Source organism: Trachypithecus francoisi, unplaced genomic scaffold (assembly GCF_009764315.1).
Source record: "Trachypithecus francoisi isolate TF-2019V2 unplaced genomic scaffold, Tfra_2.0 Lachesis_group11, whole genome shotgun sequence".
NCBI classification, from domain to species: Eukaryota; Metazoa; Chordata; class Mammalia; order Primates; family Cercopithecidae; genus Trachypithecus; species Trachypithecus francoisi.
Window position 1 is genome coordinate 77809290 of NW_022681456.1, and position 19519 is coordinate 77828808.

The 19519-nt window shown below is 44.0% G+C and overlaps 1 protein-coding gene across 8 annotated transcripts in view; it reads right to left on the reverse strand.

The window, feature by feature from the left end:
* Window positions 1-19519, reverse strand: part of RBMS2 (RNA binding motif single stranded interacting protein 2) — a 74830-nt gene that overhangs the window by 47696 nt on the left and 7615 nt on the right. Inside the window, exon 1 of one of the 8 annotated variants that reach the window (XM_033221662.1) lies at window positions 11492-11513. The exons of 6 other annotated variants lie outside the window; for them this stretch is intronic. Coding sequence is in view for 1 of the 2 variants with exons in the window: in XM_033221657.1 (XP_033077548.1) it covers window positions 700-708 (9 nt within the window). In the remaining variant the exon portion in view is untranslated. Of the gene's footprint in view, window positions 1-699; window positions 724-11491; window positions 11514-19519 lie in introns of those variants that run through there. One more of the 8 variants, XM_033221657.1, reaches the window with a different exon arrangement.

The window sequence follows — 19519 nt, forward strand, 5'->3', positions numbered from 1 at the left end:
GCCCGTCTCGGCCTCCCAAAGTGCTGGGATTACAGGCTTGAGCCACCGCGCCCGGAAATTTGGAGGCTGAGACAGGAGAATTGCTTGAACCCAGGAGATGGAGGTTGCAGTAAGCTAAGATTGTACCATTGCACTCCATCCTGGGTGACAGAGTGAGACTTCATCTCAATAAATAAATAAATAAATAAAAATAATAAAAAGAAATGAAATATGGGATGGTTAAAAAATAAAGAGGCCAGGTATGGTGGCTGACAGCTATAATCCTAACACTTTGAGAGATGGAGATGGGAGGATTGCTTGAGCCCAGGAGTTTGAGACCATCCTGGGCAACATAGGGAGACCCTGCCTCTACGAAAAAGTTTAAAAATTAGCCTGACATAGTGGTGTGCACCTGTAGTCCTAGCTACTCAGGAGGCTGCCCTGCGAGGATCACTTGAGCCAGGGAGGTTGAGGCTGCAGTAAGCCAAGATCGGGCCACTGCATTCCAGCCTAGGCAACAGAGTGAAACCCCGAATAAAAAAAACAAGAAAAACAGGAAAAAAAAAAAAAAAAAAAGAGAAAGAAACACAGGGACGGTCAATGATTTTCATTAACTATATGTCCCAATTTTTTTTTTAAACCCATAGTTTAAATGTGTTCAAATCAGTAGTCTAAAATGACACCAAAAAACAGGTAAAGGGATTTAGTTTATCATTTTACCTCAATCATCAAAAAGTCTACTAGAGTCAGGTGCAGTGGCTCATGCCTGTAATCACAGAACTTTGGGAGGCCAAGGTGGGAAGATCCCTTGAGCCCATGAGTTCGACACCAGTCTGGGCAACATGGCAAAACTTTGTCTCTACAAAAAAAAAAGAAAAAAAAAAGGAAAATTCAAAAATTAGCCGGGCATGGTGGCATGTGCCCATAAGTAGTCCCAGCTACTCTAGATGCTGAGGCGGGAGGATCACCTGAGTCCACAGAGGTTGAGGCTGCAGTGAGTGGTGATCATGCTACTGTACTCCAGCCAAGATGACAGAATGAGACCCTGTCTCAAAAAACAAAATCTACTAGGCCAGGCACGGTGGCTCACACCTGTAATCCCAGCACTTTGGGAGGCCGAGGCGGGCAAATCACAAGGTCAGGAGTTCGAGACCAGCCTGGCCAACATGGTGAAACCCTGCCTCTACTAAAAATACAAAAAAGTAGCTGGGCGTGGTGGCGGATGCCTGTAATCCCAGCTACTAGGGAGGCTGAGGCAGGAGAATCGCTTGAACCTGGGAGGCAGAAGTTGCAGTGAGCTGAGATTGTGCCACGGCACTCTAGCCCAGGCAACAGTGCGAGACTCTGTCTCAAAAAAATAAAATAAAATAAAGTTACTAGATTTAAGCATTGATCTGATAAGTGAAAATGGAACCCAATCAAGAGAATCTTGTATCATCTTCTAAAATTTTTTATGTTTATTTTATTTTTTGACTTGCTTCTCTCTGGATTGTTACCATCTTAGCAGGGAAAAACACTTATTCCCTACTCCAGATGTTTCTTTCAATGTAGACAGCCAAGTGTTTAGCATATCACCCCTCCCTTCTTAGTGACTAGAAGAAAAACACAGCTCCTTCTTTCCTATTTTGAGATCCAGCTGGCTGCAGGGAGTACACACTCAGCTTTGCTACTCTGAACTGGTCAAATTTTATAGGGGTAAGTGCCCACATGAGGAAGTCCATAGGTTTTTGTCTGGTTTTCAAGTACTGCTTGTATTTAGGTGGATAAATCTGTCTAATTCTGGATTCAGTATTAGAACATCTACTAGCCCACAAATACAAGCTATCTTCTTGAATATTAGTTTTATTTGTAATGAGTGTTACTGTATTTCCATCTATCAAACTTTTTTCATATTTCTCAACTGGATTGAAGTAAGAGGAATGCTTCAGATTGAAACCCTCAAACCCCAACAATCTTTAAGAGCTATGTAAATGTTATATTTGGTAACTGAAATAATGGGGTAAAGGTTAGAGCACAGCCCTATTAGTTTGCAAATCCTATTATTTGTAAAATAATAATTTAATAGTAATTCAATTTGAGTTAAAGTAATCAATTCCATTCCTAATTAATGTCTTTATTTTACAAATGAGGAAAAATCAGATTCACTCTTTATATAACTACTTAATTTTTCACTGTTCATTCAGCAACTGAATAGGCAAGGAATCAATGTTTACTCAATTTTTTTTTTTTTTTTTTGAGGCAGAGTCTCGCTCTGTCGCCCAGACTGGAGTGCAGTGGCGCAATCTCGGCTCACTGCAAGCTCTGCCTCCTGGGTTCACGCCATTCTCCTGCCTCAGCCTCCTGAGTAGCTGGGACTACAGGCGCCCGCCACCTCGCCCGGCTAGTTTTTTGTATTTTTAGTAGAGACGGGGTTTCACCGTGTTAGCCAGGATGGTCTCGATCTCCTGACCTCGTGATCCGCCCGTCTCGGCCTCCCAAAGTGCTGGGATTACAGGCTTGAGCCACCGCGCCCGGCCCCCAATGTTTACTCAATTTTTAAAAAAGTATTTTTCTTGACTATAAATCCCATTAATCAACAGAAAATGGTGAAAACACTGGCTCAAAAGTCACAGAGACTTAGGGGTTTTGGGGGTGTGTGGTTTTTCTTTTTTGAGTCAAGGTCTCACTCTGCTGCCCAGGCTGGAGTGTAGTGGCACAATCATGGTTCACTGTAGCCCCGAATTCCTGGGCTCAAGCAAACTTCCTACCTCAGCCTCCTGAGTAGCCTCAACTACAGGCGCACGCTACCACACCTGGATACTATTTGAAATTTTTGTAGAGACTTAGTCTTGGCCTGTTACCTAGTCTGGTCTTGACATCTGGGTTCAAGTGATCCTCCTGCCTTGACCTCCCAAAGTGCTGGGATTAGAGGCATGAGCCACCGAGCACAACCAAGATTTAGGTTTAACTCTACCATTGTCTTGTACTAGCTGTGTGACTTTGGATAAGCTGCTTGACCTTACCTATAAAATGGGGATAGTTAACAACACCTATGAAATAGGACTGTTGTGGGGATTAAGATAAATGCAGGTAGCCAGGTGTGGTTATTCTTGCCTATAATCCCAGCTACTCTGAAGACTGAGGTGGGAGGATCACTTGAAGTCAGGAGTTTGAGATCAGTCTGGGCAACATAGTGAGACTTTGTCCCTAAAAAAACAATTTTTAAAAAAATCAGCTGGGTGTGTTAGGGTACACCTGCAGTCCCGGCTACATGGAAGGCTAAGGCAGGAGGATCACCTGAGCTCAGGTGTTTGAGGTTGCAGTGAGCTATGATCACACCACTCCACTCCAGCCTGGGAGAGAAAGTGAGATCCCCTTCTGCAATAAATAAATAAATAAATATATGTAAATACAAATAAATACATAAATACATTCATACATACATGTAAAACTCTTATCATGGTGCCTGAAACATAAAAGGAGCTGACATCTACTCATCACATTAGAGTACTAGGCACTACATCAGGTACCAAGGACAAAATGCTTAGCTAAACCAGACATGGTTTTGGCCCTAATGAAATTTTCAGGGGTATTTAGTGGGGAGAGAGACATTAATCAAATAAGCATAAAATAATTTAATAATTAACCACGTGATAAATGGGCTACCAATAAAAAAAAAAAAGAAGGCTGTGGCCTATTTTCATTAGACTAGTCAGAAAGATGACATTCAAGTACAAAAGACTTCAAGGATGAGAAGAAACTAGTCATTCGGAGAATGAAAGAGATCGTTCCAGAAAGAGGGAACAACACAGTTAAAAGCTATAAGGTGGGACTTTGGAGGGAAGAGAAGGCCAGTGACGCTGGAATGTAATGAAACATCCAGCCTCTCAGTTTTTAGGTTTATGTGAGTTAAATTTTATAAAGGGCTTAGAACAGTAACTGGTATGCTCAGGAGGCTGAGGGAGGAGAATCGCTTGAACCTGGGAGGCAGAGGTTGCAGTGAGCCGAGATCACGCCTTTGCACCCCAGTCCGGGCAACAAGAGCAAAACTCCATCTCAAAAAAAAATAAAAGAACAGTAACTGGTATGTAAAAATGCTGTCTATTATATAAAATAAAACTAAGAAACAAGGTAATTATTCACTCCAGGGAAAACAAAAATTGAACAAAGGAACTATTATCGTAGCATATTATACAGCTTAGCTAGAAATAATACTTATAAAATCATAATATAAATACTGAATACTGATTTAACTAAAAATCATGACACAACTTATACACGGAAGTTGGGAAGAAAGGGGAGGCTGGAACATAAGGGCATGGGGTTTAAAATAAATAAATCTTTACCCTCTATAACAGAAAGGCAATATCTGATTTGCTGAATCAATACACAAAAGCAGACTTATAGAATTGCTGAATTCTGGCTGGGCGCAGTGGCTCATGCCTGTAATCTTAGTACTTTGGAAGGCTGAGGAGGGCAAATCACTTCAGTTCAGGAGTTTCAGACCAGCCTGGCCAACATGGTGAAACCTCATCTCTACTAAAAATACAAAAAGTTAGCTGGATATGGTGGCATGCACCTGTAATCCCAGCTATTTGCAAGGCTGAGGCAGGAGAATTGCTTGAATCCAGGAGGCGGAGGCTGCAGTGAGCTGAGATTGCACCACTGCATTCCAGTCTGGGCAACAGAGCAAGACTCTGTCTCAAAAAAAAAAAAAAAAAAAAGAATTTCTGAATTTTATATAATTAACAACGAATGATTTGAAAAGGAAATTAAGAAAACCGTTCCATTTCTAATAGCACCAAAAATAATAATACGCTTAAGAATAAGGGTAACCAAGGAGGCAAAAGACTTGTACAGCGAAAGCTAAAAACATTACTAAAATAAATTGCAGAAGACACAAATATATGGAAAGACACTCCATGCTCATGGATTGGAAGCATTAACATTGTTAAGATATCAGGGCCGGGCACGGTGGCTCACGCCTGTAATCCCAGCACTTTGGGAGGCCAAGGGGGGGTGGATCACGAGGTCAGGAGTTCAAGACCAGCCTGGCCAAGATGGTGAAACCCCGTCTCTACTAAAAATACAAAAATTAGCCAGGCTTGGTGGAAGGCACCTGTAATCCCACCTACTGAGGAGGCTGAGGCAGAGAATTGCTCGAACCCAGGAGGCGGAGGTTGCAGCGAACCGAGATCGCACTACTGCATTCCAGTCTGGGCGACAGAGCCAGACTCCGTCTCAAAAAAAAAAAAAGATATCAGTACTATGTAAAGCAATCTGCAGAGTCAATGTAATCCCTATCAAATTCCCAAAAATGGGCTGGGTGTGGTGGCTCATGCCTGTAATCTGCAGATTCAATGTAATCCCTATCAAATTCCCAAAAATGGGCTGGGTGTGGTGGCTCATGCCTGTAATCTGCAGATTCAATGTAATCCCTATCAAAATCCCAAAGATGGGCCGGGTGTGGTGGCTCATGCCTGTAATTCCAGGCACTTTGGGAGGCTGAAGTGGGTGGATCACATGAGGCCAGGAGTTTGAGATCAGCCTGGCCAACATAGCAAAACCCCATCTCTACTAAAAATACAAAAATTAGCTGGGCGTGGTGGTGCACGTCTGTAATCCCAGCTACTCAGGAGGCTGAGGCAGAAGAGTCACTTGAACCCGCGAGGTGGAGGTTGCAATGAGCCGAGATCATGCCATTGCACTCCAGCCTGGGCAAAAGAGCAAAACTCCATCTCAAATAAATAAATAAATAAAATAATAAAATAAAATAAGCAAAGGACTTGAATAGACTTATCTCCAAAGAAGATTTACATATGACCAATAAGCATACGAAAAGATGTTCAACATCACTAATCATTAGAGAAACAGAAATCAAAACCATGGGATACCACCTCACACCCATCGGGATGGCTACTTGTCAAAAAAAAAAAAAAAGCAGAAAACAACAAGTGTTGGTAAGGATGCAGACAAATTGGAACCCTGTGCAGCATTGAAAACAGGACAGCGGTTCCTGAAAAAGTTAAAAATAGGCCGGGCGCGGTGGTTCAAGCCTGTAATCCCAGCACTTTGGGAGGCCGAGACGGGTGGATCACGAGGTCAGCAGATCGAGACCATCCTGGCTTACATGGTGAAACCCCGTCTCTACTAAAAAATACAAAAAAAAAAAACTAGCCGGGCGAGATGGCGGGCGCCTGTAGTCCCAGCTACTTGGGAGGCTGAGGCAGGAGAATGGCGTGAACCCGGGAGGCGGAGCTTGCAGTGAGCTGAGATCCGGCCACTGCACTCCAGCCTGCGCGGCAGAGCGAGACTCCGCCTCAAAAAAAAAAATAAAAAATAAAAAATAAAAAATAAAAAATACAAAAAACTAGCCGGGCGAGGTGGTGGGCGCCTGTAGTCCCAGCTACTCCGGAGGCTGAGGCAGGAGAATGGCGTGAACCGGGAGGCGGAGCTTGCAGTGAGCTGAGATCCGGCCACTGCACTCCAGCCTGGGCGACAGAGCGAGACTCCGTCTCAAAAAAAAAAAAAAAAAAAAAAAGTTAAAAATAGACTTACCATATGATGTAGCAATTCCACTTCTGGGTATATACCCAAAAGAATTGAAAGCAGTGTCTCAAAGGGACACTTGAGTGAATTTGTACACTCAAGTTCATAGCGACATTATTCACAACAGCCAAAAGGTAGAAGCAACCCAAGTATCCATCAATAGGCAAATGAATAGGCCGGGCGCGGTGGCTCAAGCCTGTAATCCCAGCACTTTGGGAGGCCGAGACGGGCGGATCACGAGGTCAGGAGATCGAGACCACCCTGGCTAATACGGTGAAACCCCGTCTCTACTAAAGAATACAAAAAACTAGTCGGGCGACGAGGCGGGCGCCTGTAGTCCCAGCTACTTGGGAGGCGGAGGCAGGAGAATGGCGTAAACCCGGGAGGCGGAGCTTGCAGTGAGCTGAGATCCGGCCACCGCACTCCAGCCTGGGCGACAGAGCCAGACTCCGTCTCAAAAAAAAAAAAAAAAAAAAATAGGCAAATGAATAAACAAATATGTGCTATATGCTGAACATACAATGAAACATTATTCAGGGTGAAAGGCAAGGAAACACTGACACATGCTACAACATAGATGAACCACGAGGGCATTATACCAAGTGAAATAAGCCAGTCACCAAAATACTGTATGATTCCACTTACATAAGGTACATAGGGTAGTCAAATTCATCGAGACAGAAAGTAGAACAGTGATTGCCAGAGGCTGGAGGGAGAGGAGAATGTGCAGTTGTTTAATGGGTATAGAGTTTCAGTTCCCTAAGATGAAAAGAATTCTGGAGACGGGTTGCGCACAATGTAAATGCACTTAATGCTACTGAACTGTACACTAAAATGTTCAAGATGAGCCAGGCGCGGTGGCTGCCTCACACCTGTAATCCCAGCACTTTGGGAGGCTGAGTCGAGTGGATTGCTTGAGGTCAGGAGTTCAAGGCCAGCCTGACCAACATGGTGAAACCTCGTCTTTACTAAAAATACAAACATTAGCCAGGCGTGATGGCAGGTGCCTGTAATCCCAGCTACTTTGGAGGCTGAGGCAGGAGAATCACTTGAATCTGGGAGGTGGAGGTTGCAGTGAGCCACGATCATGCCACTGCACACCAGCCTGGACAACAGAGCAAGACTCCGTCTCAAAAAAAAAAAAAAAAAAAAAAAAAAAAGGCCGGCGCAGTGGCTTATGCCTGTAATCCCAGCACTTTGGGAGGCCGAGGTGGATGGATTACCTGAGGTCGGGAGTTCAGGACTAGCCTGACCGACATGGAGAAACCCTGTCTCTACTAAAAAAAATACAAAATTAGCCGGGTGTGGTGGTGCATAACTATAATCCCAGCTACTTGGGAGGCTGAGGCAGGAGAATCGCTTGAACTCAGGGGGCGGAGTTTGCAGTGAGCTGAGATCGTGCCATTGCACTCCAGCCTGGGCAACAAGAGTGAAACTCTGTCTCAAAAAAAAAAAAAAGTTCAAGATGGTACATTTTATGTTATGTATACTTGTCACAGTTAAACATAAAAATAGGCCAGGTGCAGTGGCTCACACCTGTAATCCCAGCACTTTGGGAGGCCGAGGACGGCGGGGGGTGGTGGCAGATCACGAGGTCAGGAGTTCAAGACCAGCCTGGCCAGCATGGTGAAACCCTGTCTCTACTAAAAATACAAAAAATTAGCCAGGCATGGTGGTGCACACATGTAGTCCCAGCTACTCGGAAGGCTGAAGCAGGAGAATTGCTTGAACCTGCCAGGTGGAGGTTGCAGTAAGCCAAGATCATGCTACTGCATTCCAGCCCGGGAGACAAAGCCATACTCCATCTCAAACAAACAAACAAAAAAACAAGAAAGAAGGAGAGGAGAGAAAAGAGAGAAAAGAAAGAGAAGGAAGGAAGGAAGGAAGGTAGGAAGGAAGGAAGGAAGGAAGGATCTTACTAAGAAAAAGAGTGGGAGGTAAGGAAACAGAGACTCTATACAGACTACTCTTTCTTTTTTTTTTTTTTTTTTTTTTTTTTTTTTGAGACGGAGTCTCGCTCTGTGGCCCAGGCTGGAGTGCAGTGGCCGGATCTCAGCTCACTGCAAGCTCCTCCTCCCGGGTTTACACCATTCTCCTGCCTCAGCCTCCTGAGTAGCTGGGACTACAGGCCCCGCCACCTAGCCCGGCTAGTTTTTTGTATTTTTTAGTAGAGACGGGGTTTCACCGTGTTAGCCAGGATGGTCTCGATCTCCTGACGTCGTGATCCGCCCGTCTCGGCCTCCCAAAGTGCTGGGATTACAGGCTTGAGCCACCACGCCCGGCCAGACTACTCTTTCAAGAAGCTCAGGCCAGGCATGGTGGCTCACACTTGTAATTCCAGCACTTTGAGAGGCTGAGGTGGGGGGATTATTTGAGCCCAGGAGTTCAAGACCAGCCTGGGCAACATGGTGAAACCCCATCTCTACAAAAAATACAAAAATTATCTGGGCAGAACTCCTGACCTCAGGTATTCTGCCTGCCTTGGCCTCCCAAAGTGCTGGGATTTTTTTTTTTTTTTTGGAGACAGAGTTTCACTCTTGTCGCCCAGGCTGGAGTGCAATGGCGCGATCTCAGCTCATTGCAACCTCCACCTCCCAGGTTCAGGTGATTCTCCTGCTTCAGCCTCCCGAATAACTGGGATTATGGTGTGCGCCACCACGCCCAGCTAATTTTTGTATTTTTAGTAGAGACACAGTTTCACCATGTTGGCCAGGATGGCCTCAAACTTCTGACCTCAGGTGATCCACCCACCTGCCTCGGCCTCCCAAAGTGCTAGGATTACAGGTGTGAGCCACTGCACCCAGCCAATCGTTAACCTTAATGATCATTTACTATGTGCCAGGCATTCATTACTAACAGCTCAATAAAGTGGATACTAGTAGTATACCATTAGATATGGAGTTATGGGAGAAAAAGAAGGTCAAGGATAATATTAAGGTTTCTGGTCTGAGCATATGGAAGAATGAAGTTGCCATTTACTGAGATGGAGAACAGTTTTGGCAGGGCAGGGAGGTAAAGAACAAGCAGGAGCTCTGTTAAGTTTGAAATGTCTAATTAATGTCTAAATGGAACGGTCAGGTGTGATGTTAAATACATGAATCTAAAATACAGGCGGGCAGTCCAAGTTGAGAGTTCCATCATATGGATGCTATTCAAAGCTATGAGACTGGAGATATCTATCTATCTATATATATATTTTTTGTTTTGTTTTGTTTTGTTTTGAGATGGAGTCTCACTCTGTCACCTAGGCTGGAGTACAGTGGCGCAATCTCAGCTCACTGCAACCTCTACCTCCTGGGTTCAAGTGATCCTTCCACCTCAGCCTCTCGAGTAACTGGGACCACAGGCATGCACCACCACGCCTGGCTAATTTTTGTATTTTTGGTAGAGACGAGGTTTCACCATGTTGCCCCAGCTGGTCTCAAACTCCTGAGCTCAAGCAATCTGCCCACCTCAGCCTCCCAAAGGCCTGAGGTTACAGGCATGAGCTACTGCACCTGTCCAAGAACTGGATAAAACTATGAAGAGAGAAATATAGACAGAAAAGAGGTCAAGGACTGAGTTCTAGGGTACTCCAAGGTTTAGAGGTCAGGATAATGAGGAGAAACCAGGAAAGGAGCCAGAAAAAGAGAGGCCATAGAAATGAGAAGAAAACCAGGAGAGTGTGGTATTCTGTAAGTCAAATGAAGAAAGTTTCTCAAGGAATAGAGTGATAAATTGTGTCAAGTGTTATCGATAGGTTAAGATGCAAGTTAAGAAATAAGCATTTTTGGCCGGGCGCGGTGGCTCAAGCCTGTAATCCCAGCACTTTGGGAGGCCGAGATGGGCGGATCACAAGGTCAGGAGATCGAGACCATCCTGGCTAACACAGTGAAACCTCATCTTTACTAAAAACACAAAAGATTAGCCGGGTGTGGTGGCGGGCGCCTGTAGTCCCAGCTACTTGGGAGGCTGAGGCAGGAGAATGGCCTAAACCCAGGAGGCGGAGCTTGCAGTGAGCTGAGATCCGGCCACTGCACTCCAGCCTGGGTGACAGAGCGAGACTCCGTCTCAAAAAAAAAAAGAAATAAGCATTTTCTGGGGCCGGGCGTGGTGGCTCATGCCTGTAATCCCAGCGCTTTAGGAGGCTGAGGCAGGCAGATCACAAGGTCAGGAGGTCGAGACCATCCTGGCTAACATGGTGAAAACCCATCTCTACTAAAAATACAAAAAAATTAGCCATGCGTGGTGGCGGGCGCCTGTAGTCCCAGCTACTTGGGAGGCTGAGGCAGGAGAATGACATGAACCTGGGAGGCGGAGGTTACAGTGGGCCGAGATGGTGCCACTACACTCCAGCCTGGGCGACAGAGCAAGACTCCGTCATAAAAATAATAATAAACAAACAAACAAACATTTACGTAATAACATGAGTCACTGCAGACTTTCAAAAGAGCAGTTTTGGTGGAGTGGTAGGAATAAAAGCCTAATTAGTTTGGGTTTAAGAGGGAATGAGAGAAGTCTGACATTATCAAAAAATGGAAAGGATGTAAATCCATGACAAATTTTATACATTGTTGATGGGAACAGACTTGGTACAATACTTTGGAAATCAATTTAGCATTATCTCCCAAAGTGGAATATTCGCATACCTGATGGCTCAGCAATCCCACTCTTAGGTAGAAACCCAAGAGAAACTCTTGCACAAGGACACTACATACAGAATAATGTTCAGAACAGCAATTTCAAAAATAGCATAAACGAACAAACAAAATCTAGAAACAATCTAAAAGTCCGTTGGTAGGAGAATGGATAAATTACAGTATATTCACAAATGAAATATTATAAAGCATGGAACAACGAATAAAACACATCTACATGCACCATGAATGAATCATGAAAACACAACATTGAAAGTAAAAAAACAAAAACAAAACAAACAGAAGACTATGTGCTGCAATAAGAGACTATAGCAGTGGTTACAAGCACAGATTTGGAACTAGATTACCTGGGTTCAAATCCCAGTTGGGCCATTCACTAGCAGTATAATTTTCAAACTCTCTGTAACTCACTTTTCCTCATGTATAAGATGGCAATAATAATAATGAAGTTGTAAGGATTAAATAAGAAAAAAATAGTTATATAATTATATATTATGTAGATATAATTACAGATAGTTATATAAAGTACTTACAACAATGCAAACAAGTAAATTAAATATGATTTTAAAACTATGTTTTTTGGGGAAGACTTTCAGTCCAAAATGGGAGTATAGAAGTAAACTGGCTTAACTTTCCTCCACAGAAAACTAAAACTATGTTTTCAAAAAGTAACAGGGCTGCCGGGCGCAGTGGCTCATATCTGTAATCCCAGCACTTTGGGAGGCCAAGGTGGCCGAATCACTTGAAGTCAGGAGTTCAAGACCAACCTGGCCAACATGGTGAAACCCTGTCTCTACTAAAAACACAAATATAAGTCAGTTGTGGTGGCATGCGCCCGTAGTCCCAGCTACTCAGAAGGCTGAGACACAAGAATCGCCTGAACCTGGGAGGTGGAAGATGCAGTGAGTTGAGATCATGCCACTGCATTCCAGCCTGGGTGACAGAGTAAGACCCCGTCTCAAAAAAAAAAAAAAAAAAAAAGTAATAGGGCTGGGTGCCATGGCTCACAACTATAATCCCAGCACTTTGGGAGGCCAAGGCAGGAGGATCACTTCAGGTCAGGATTTCGAGACCAGCCTGGGCAACATAGCGAGACCCTATCTCCACAAAAAATTTAAAAATTAGCTGGGCATGGTGACACACACCTGTATTCCTAGCTACTCAGGAAGCTGAGGTGGGAAGATTGCTTGAGCCAGGGAGGTCGAGGCTACAGTGAGTGAGCCATGATTGAGCCACTGCACTCCAGCCCAAGTGACAAAGTGAGACCTAGTCTCAAAAAAAAAAATAAAATAAAAAGCAAGATAATGATAAATACAGAATTTAGGACAGTGGTTACCTCTAGAAGAGGTGCAGAGGATGAGATGGAGAAATTTATGTGTACGTAATTTATAGGCAATGAATCTAGTCTAGTACTTGAGAGTACCTCTTACAGGTATTCTTCTATTATTACACTTTATAACTACATGTAAACTTCTGTATTATCAGACAATATATTCAAGATAATAAAAGAAAAAAGAATGAAAGGAAATAAATTGGAGACAGCAAGTATATATGATTCTTGAATAGATAGCTCTTTCAAGATGTTTTACTGTAAAGGAAAGAAGAGAAATGAAACAGTGGCTAGAAGAAGAAGAAAAGGTGCTTTAATTTAATTTTTTTTCTTTTTCTTTTTTTTTTTGAGACAGAGTTTTGCTCTTGTTGCTCAGGCTGGAGTGCAATGGCACAATCTTTGTTTACTGCAACCTCCGCCTCCAGGGTTCAAGCGATTCTCCTGCCTCAACCTCTCTAGTATCTAGGATTACAGGCATGTGCCACCATCCCTGGCTAACTTTGTATTTTTAGTAGAGATAGGGTTTCACCATGTTGGTCAGGCTGGTTTCAGCCTCCTGACCTCCGGTGATCTGCCCACCTCGGCCTCCCAAAGTGCTGGAATTACAGGCATGAACCACTGCGCCTGACCAATGTTTTTTTCTCTTTTATACTCCATAGGTTCACAATTTTTAGACAGAGTTTCACTCTTGTAGCCCAGGCTGGAGTACGATGGCATGATCTTAGCTCGCTGCAACCTCTACCTCCCGGGTTCAAGTGATTCTCCTGGCTCAGCCTCCCAGTTAGCTGGGATTACAAGCATGCATCATCATGCCCAGCTAATTTTATATTTTTTAATAGAGACAAGGTTTCACCAGGTTGTCCAGGCTGGTCTCGAACTCCTGACCTTAGGTGATCTGCCCACCTCAGTCTCCCAAAGTGCTGGGATTACAGGTGTGAGCCACCACACCCGGCCCACAATGTTTTCTTAAAATAAAAGAAATAACAGCCAATATACAGGCTGATATGTGATTATAAACATTACCAATCCTCAAAACAATTCAATAAAATATATCAGCACTTTTTTTTTTTTTTTTGAGAGGGAGTCTCACATTGTCACCTGGGCTGGAGTACAGTGGCGGATCTTGGCTCACTGCAACCTCTACCTCCCAGGTTCAAGCGATTCTCCTTGCCTCAGCCTCCCAAGTAGCTGGGATTACAGGCACCCACCACCATGCCTGGCTAATTTTTTTGTATTTTTAGTACAGACAGGGTTTCATTATGTTGGCCAGGCTGGTCTTGAACTCCTGACCTCGTGATCTGCCCGCCTCCACCTCCCAAAGTGCTGGGATTACAGGCATGAGCCACTGTGCCCGGCCAATATATCAGTACTTTAAGATGAAAAATTCAAGGTCAGAAAGCCTAAGACCTAAGACCTGGCACTGGTCACACAGCTAATATGTGACAAAGCCACATTTAAATTCAGATCAATCAATAAATAATTACTTAAAAAATAAATTCAGATCTATCTAACTCCATATTTCAGGGTTTGTATAGAACACAATGCTTCCTTCCTTTGCTTAAGCTTGATTTTGTGCCTACCATAGGCACTAAATGTGATAGCTTAATCACTTTTATTAGGATATATTTTTTGAGTATCTACTAGATAGGCCTAAGATGCTACATTAGGTATTTGGGCAGATAATAAACTGAATAACACTGTCTCTACCCTTAAAGAGCTTACACTCTAGCAACGAAGATAAGAGAATTACCTAAATGATTCCAGTACAATGCAAAATCATATAAACATGATTTAAGAAGTATAAAACATTATGGGGCTTCAGAAAAAAGTCCCCTTTGGGAAAAACAGTCCCCTCTGGGGCTGGGAAATGGAGGGATTAGCAGAAGCTTTATATAAGAGGTAATATTTCAACTGAACTTAAAGGGATGGGTAGGATTTTTAAAGAGAGTTTTGACTGTGAGTTCTTTTTTTTTTTTTTTTTTTTTGAGACGGAGTCTCGCTCTGTCGCCCAGGCTGGAGTGCAGTGGCCGGATCTCAGCTCACTGCAAGCTCCGCCTCCCAGGTTTACGTCATTCTCCTGCCTCAGCCTCCCAAGTAGCTGGGACTACAGGCGCCTGCCACCACGCCCGGCTAGTTTTTTGTATTTTTTAGTAGAGACGGGGTTTCACTGTGTTAGCCAGGATGGTCTCGATCTCCTGACGTCGTGATCCGCCCGTCTTGGCCTCCCAAAGTGCTGGGATTACAGGCTTGAGCCACCGCGCCCGGCCTGACTGTGAGTTCTTAAAGGGCCACTGTCATGCCTTAACCCCAGGGCCTAGCATGCTGCAGCAGTTCAATAAATTTAAGTAATATGAGTGAAGTAAACAAATGAAACAAAAGGCAATTCCAGAATTAAGCAACAACAACAAAAACGATCAGAGGCTGAATGCATAAGGCACAAGAACAACAAAAAGATCAGAGTTGGTGGGATGTTAATATGCATATTTTGAGAATAAGTACCAAGTAATTGGTCACGATTCTCTTTATATTTGGCTCCTACATCTCCCATCTTTAAGAAAATTATCTCAGCCAGGTGCAGTATCTCATGCTTGAAATCCCAGCACTTTAGGAGGCTGAGATGGGAGAATAACTTGAGCCCAGGAGTTTGAGACCAGCCAGGGCAATATAGTGGGACCCCATCTGTACAAAAAATTTAAAAATTAGCCAAGTGTGATGGCGTGAGCCGGTAATCCCAGCTACTCGGGAGACCAAGGTAGGAGAATCGGTCAAGCCCAGGAGGTTGAGGCTACAGTGAACCATGATTGTACCACTGTGCTCCAGCCTGGGCAACAGAGCACAACCCTGTCTCAAAAAAAAAAAAAAAAGGAAAAAGAAAATTCTCTCTTGACAGCACCGCTATCCTCATCCAGTTTTTTTTTTTTTTTTTTTTTTTTTTGAGGCGGAGTCTCGCTCTGTCGCCCGGACTGGAGTGCAGTGGCCAGATCTCAGCTCACTGCAAGCTCCGCCTCCCGAGTTTACGCCATTCTCCTGCCTCAGCCTCCCGAGTAGCTGGGACTACAGGCGCCCGCCACCTCGCCCGGCTAGTTTTTGTATTTTTAGTAGAGACGGGGTTTCACCGTGTTAGCCAGGATGGTCTCGATCTCCTGACCTCGTGATCCGCCCGTCTCGGCCTCCCAAAGTGCTGGGATCACAGGCTTGAGCCACCGCACCCGGCCCCTCATCCAGTTTTTATCTCATTTCTCTGCTCCCTATCTTTTTTAAAAATAACAACTCTACTGAGTTATAATTCACATACCATACATGTCGTCCATTTACGTATAAATTCAGGACTAGGCACAGTGACTCACGCCTGTAATCCCAGCACTTTGGGAGGCCAAGGCAGGAGGATCACTTGAGCCCAGCAGTTTGAGACAAGCCTGGGCAACATAGCAAAAGCCCGTCTCTATAAAAAAAAATTTTTATTAGCTGGGCATGTGGCACTGTAATCCCAGGTACTTGGGAGGCTGTGGCAGGAGGATCCCTTGAGCTCAGGAGTTTGAGGCTTTAGTAAGCTATGATTGTGCCACTGCACTCCAGCCTGGGCAACAGAGTGAGACCCTGTCTCTAAATAAATAAAGCATAAATTCAATGGTACTTAGATCACAGAGTTATGCAACCATAACCAGAATTTTAGAACATTTCATTATCCCAGAAAGAAACACAATACCCATTACCAGTCACTCCCTATTTCCCCACTAAGCCCTAGGCAACCACTAATCGACTTTCTGTCTCTATAGATTTCTGTATTCTGGGCATTCCCCATAAATGGAATCATACAACATGTAGTCTCTTATGACTGGCTTCTTTTATGAGCATAATGTTTTTAAGGTTCATCCACATTTAGCATGTATCAGTATTCCATTCCTTTTTTTTTCCTTTAGGGATTTTTGTTTTTTGTTGTTGTGTTTTTTGTTTGTTTGTTTTTGTTTTTGTTTTTTTGAGACAGAGTCTTGCTCTGTTGCACAAGCTGGAGTACAGTGGTGTGATCCACTGCAGCCTCCACCTCCCAGCCTCAAGCAATCCTCCCAACTCAGCCTTCTGAGTAGCTGGGGCTACAGGTGTGTTGCTCACTAGCATGTCTGGCTAATTTTTGTACTTTTTGTAGAGATGGGATTTTGCTTTTGCCATGTTGCCCAGGCTGGTCTAGAGCTCCTGGGCTCAAGTAATCCACCTGCCTCGGGCTCCCAAAGTGCTGGGATTACAGGCATGAGAAACCACACTCAGCCTAGTAACCCATTCCTTATTATTGTTGAATAATATTTCATTGTATGGGCACACCATGTATTTTATTTATCCATTCATCAGTTGATGGACATTTGGGTTGTTTCCACTTTGAACTATTATGAATAATGCTCCTATGAACATTTGTGTACGGGTCTTTGTGTGAACATATGTTTCCATTTCTCTTGGGCATATATCTAGGAGTGGAATTCCTGGGTCTTTGCTTAACCTCTTGAGAACTTGCCAAGATGTTTTCCAAAGCAGCTGTACCATTTTGCATTCCCACCAGAAGTGTATAAAGGTTCCAATTACTCCACATATATTATGTCTCTTTCTTTCTTTTTTGATACAGAGTCTTGCTCTGTCACCCAGAATGAAGACAGTGGTGCAATCAACAGCAGCCTTGACCTCTTGGGCTCAAGCAATCCTCCCGCCTCAGTCTCCCAAGTGTTAATAGCTAGGACTACAGGTGTATACCACGACACCCAGCTAATTTTTGTATTTTTGTAGAGATGGGTGTCTTTTTTTTGTAGAGATTGTGTTTTGTAGAGATAGGCTGGTCTCAAACTCCTGGGCATCATGGTGCCAAGGAGTTATTTGTCCTTTCGATTATCTTTTTGATTACTGATTATTGTCTTTTTCATTATAAACAGCCTAGTGGGTGTGAAGTGGTATCTCAGCGTGGCTTTATTTTATATATCCTTGATGGCTAATGATGTTAAGCATCTTTCCATAGAGCCTGTGGATAAACATCGATTCAGATCTTTTACCTACTTTCTATTTGGGTTCTGCTCTACATCTTAATCAAAGTTCTTAAAAGATTAGTGTGTATATATCATCTATACTTCCTTACTTTTTTTCACTCATCAACTTATTCCAATCTTGCTTTTGCTCCCCATGCCTCTGGAAATTGCTTGTCAAAGTCATCAACCACCTTTACACTGACAAATTCAAAGATGATGCTTCACTCCTCATCTTCCAGCATTATAATTTTATGATTTGTACACTCGACTTTTTTTTTTCTTTTCTTTTTTTTTGAGACATGGTCTCACTCAGTTGCCCAGGCTGCAATGCAGTGGCATGATCACAGCTCACTGTAGCCTCGACCTCATGATCACGGCTCACTGTAGCCTCAACCTCCACCAGCTCAGGTGATCCTCCCACCTCAGGCTCCTGAGCAGCTGGAACGACAGGCACACACCATCACACCTAGCTAAGTTTTGTATCTTTTGTAGAGACAGAGTTTTGCCATGTTGCCCGGACCGGTCTAGAACTCCTAGGCTCAAGTGATCCTCCCACTTTGGCCTCCCAAAGTGCTGGAATTACAGGCATGAGCCACTGTGCCTGGCCATACTTGCCTTTTAATTCCAACTGACTTCTTATTCTAATTGATATTTTCCCTCGTTCTGTTTCTGTTCTGTATTTTTTTTGTTATACTGCATACTGCATATTCTCCTATGGAATAAGAAATGTAAACCAGCAACCAAAAGGTATATCCAGAAAACTGCATTAAAGTAACTGGCTAGTAGAGCAAATGTAACAGAATCAAGGCGGCGTGGTGCAGGGGGGAGATGGGGGAGATGAGGAAGATAAGGAAAGACCAGATAGATAGTGGGTGTTGGGCTAGAAATTTGCATTTTATTCAGCAGGTAATATACGGCCATTAAAGTTTTTTTTTTGAGATGGAGTCTCGCTGTTGTGGGCCCTGGGCTGAAGTGTAATGGTGCGATCTCGGCTCACTACAACCTTGGCCTCCCGGGTTCCAGCAATTCTCCTGCCTCAGTCTCCCAAGTGACTGAGATTACTGGTGCCTCCCACCATGCCTGGCTAATTTTTGTATATTTAGTAGAGATGGGGTTTCACCATGTTGGCCAGGCTGGTCTCAAACTCCTGACCTCAGGTGGTCCACCCACCTCGGCCTCCCAAAGTGCTGGGATTACAGGAATGAGCCATCACTCCCAACCTGAAGTTTTTTATACAGAAAATAGTGCTAGACTGCTGGATTGTAGGAAGATTGTGCTGGCAACAGGTATAAAATTACTTGGGGGCAAGGAATAGGGAAGTTGAAAAATAGGAGGCAAGATGATCATGCTGGATGTTTATTGCAGTAGTAAAGGTAGTCAATAATGAGGGCATAAATTAGAGTAGTAGTGCTAAAAATGGAAAGGAGGGGTCAATGGAAAGACATCACCACTAAAATTTATTTATTTATTTATTTATTTTTATTTATTTATTTTTTCAGACGGAGTTTTGCTCGTTTTGCCCAGGCTGGAGTGCAATGGCGTGATCTCAGCTCACTGCAACCTCGGCCTCCCAGGTTAAGCAATTCTCCTGCCTCAGCCTCCCAAGTAGCTGGGATTACAGGCGCCTGCCACTATGCCTGGCTAATTTTTTTGTATTTTAGTAGAGATGGGATTTCTTTTTTTTTTTTTTGAGATGGAGTCTCGCTCTGTCGCCCAGGCTGGAGTGCAGTGGCATGATCTCGGTTCACTGCAAGCTCCGCCTCCCGGGTTCACGCCATTCTCCTGCCTCAGCCTACCGAGTAGCTGGGACTACAGGTGCCCGCCACCACACCTGGCTAATTTTTTGTATTTTTAGTAGAGACAGGGTTTCACTGTGTTAGCCAGGATGGTCTCGATCTCCTGACCTCGTGATCCACCTGCCTCAGCCTCCCAAAGTACTGGGATTACAGGCGTGAGCCACCGCACCCGGCCGAGACGGGGTTTCACCATGTTGGCCAGGATGGTCTCAATCTCTTGACCTCGTGATCCACCCACCTCAGCCT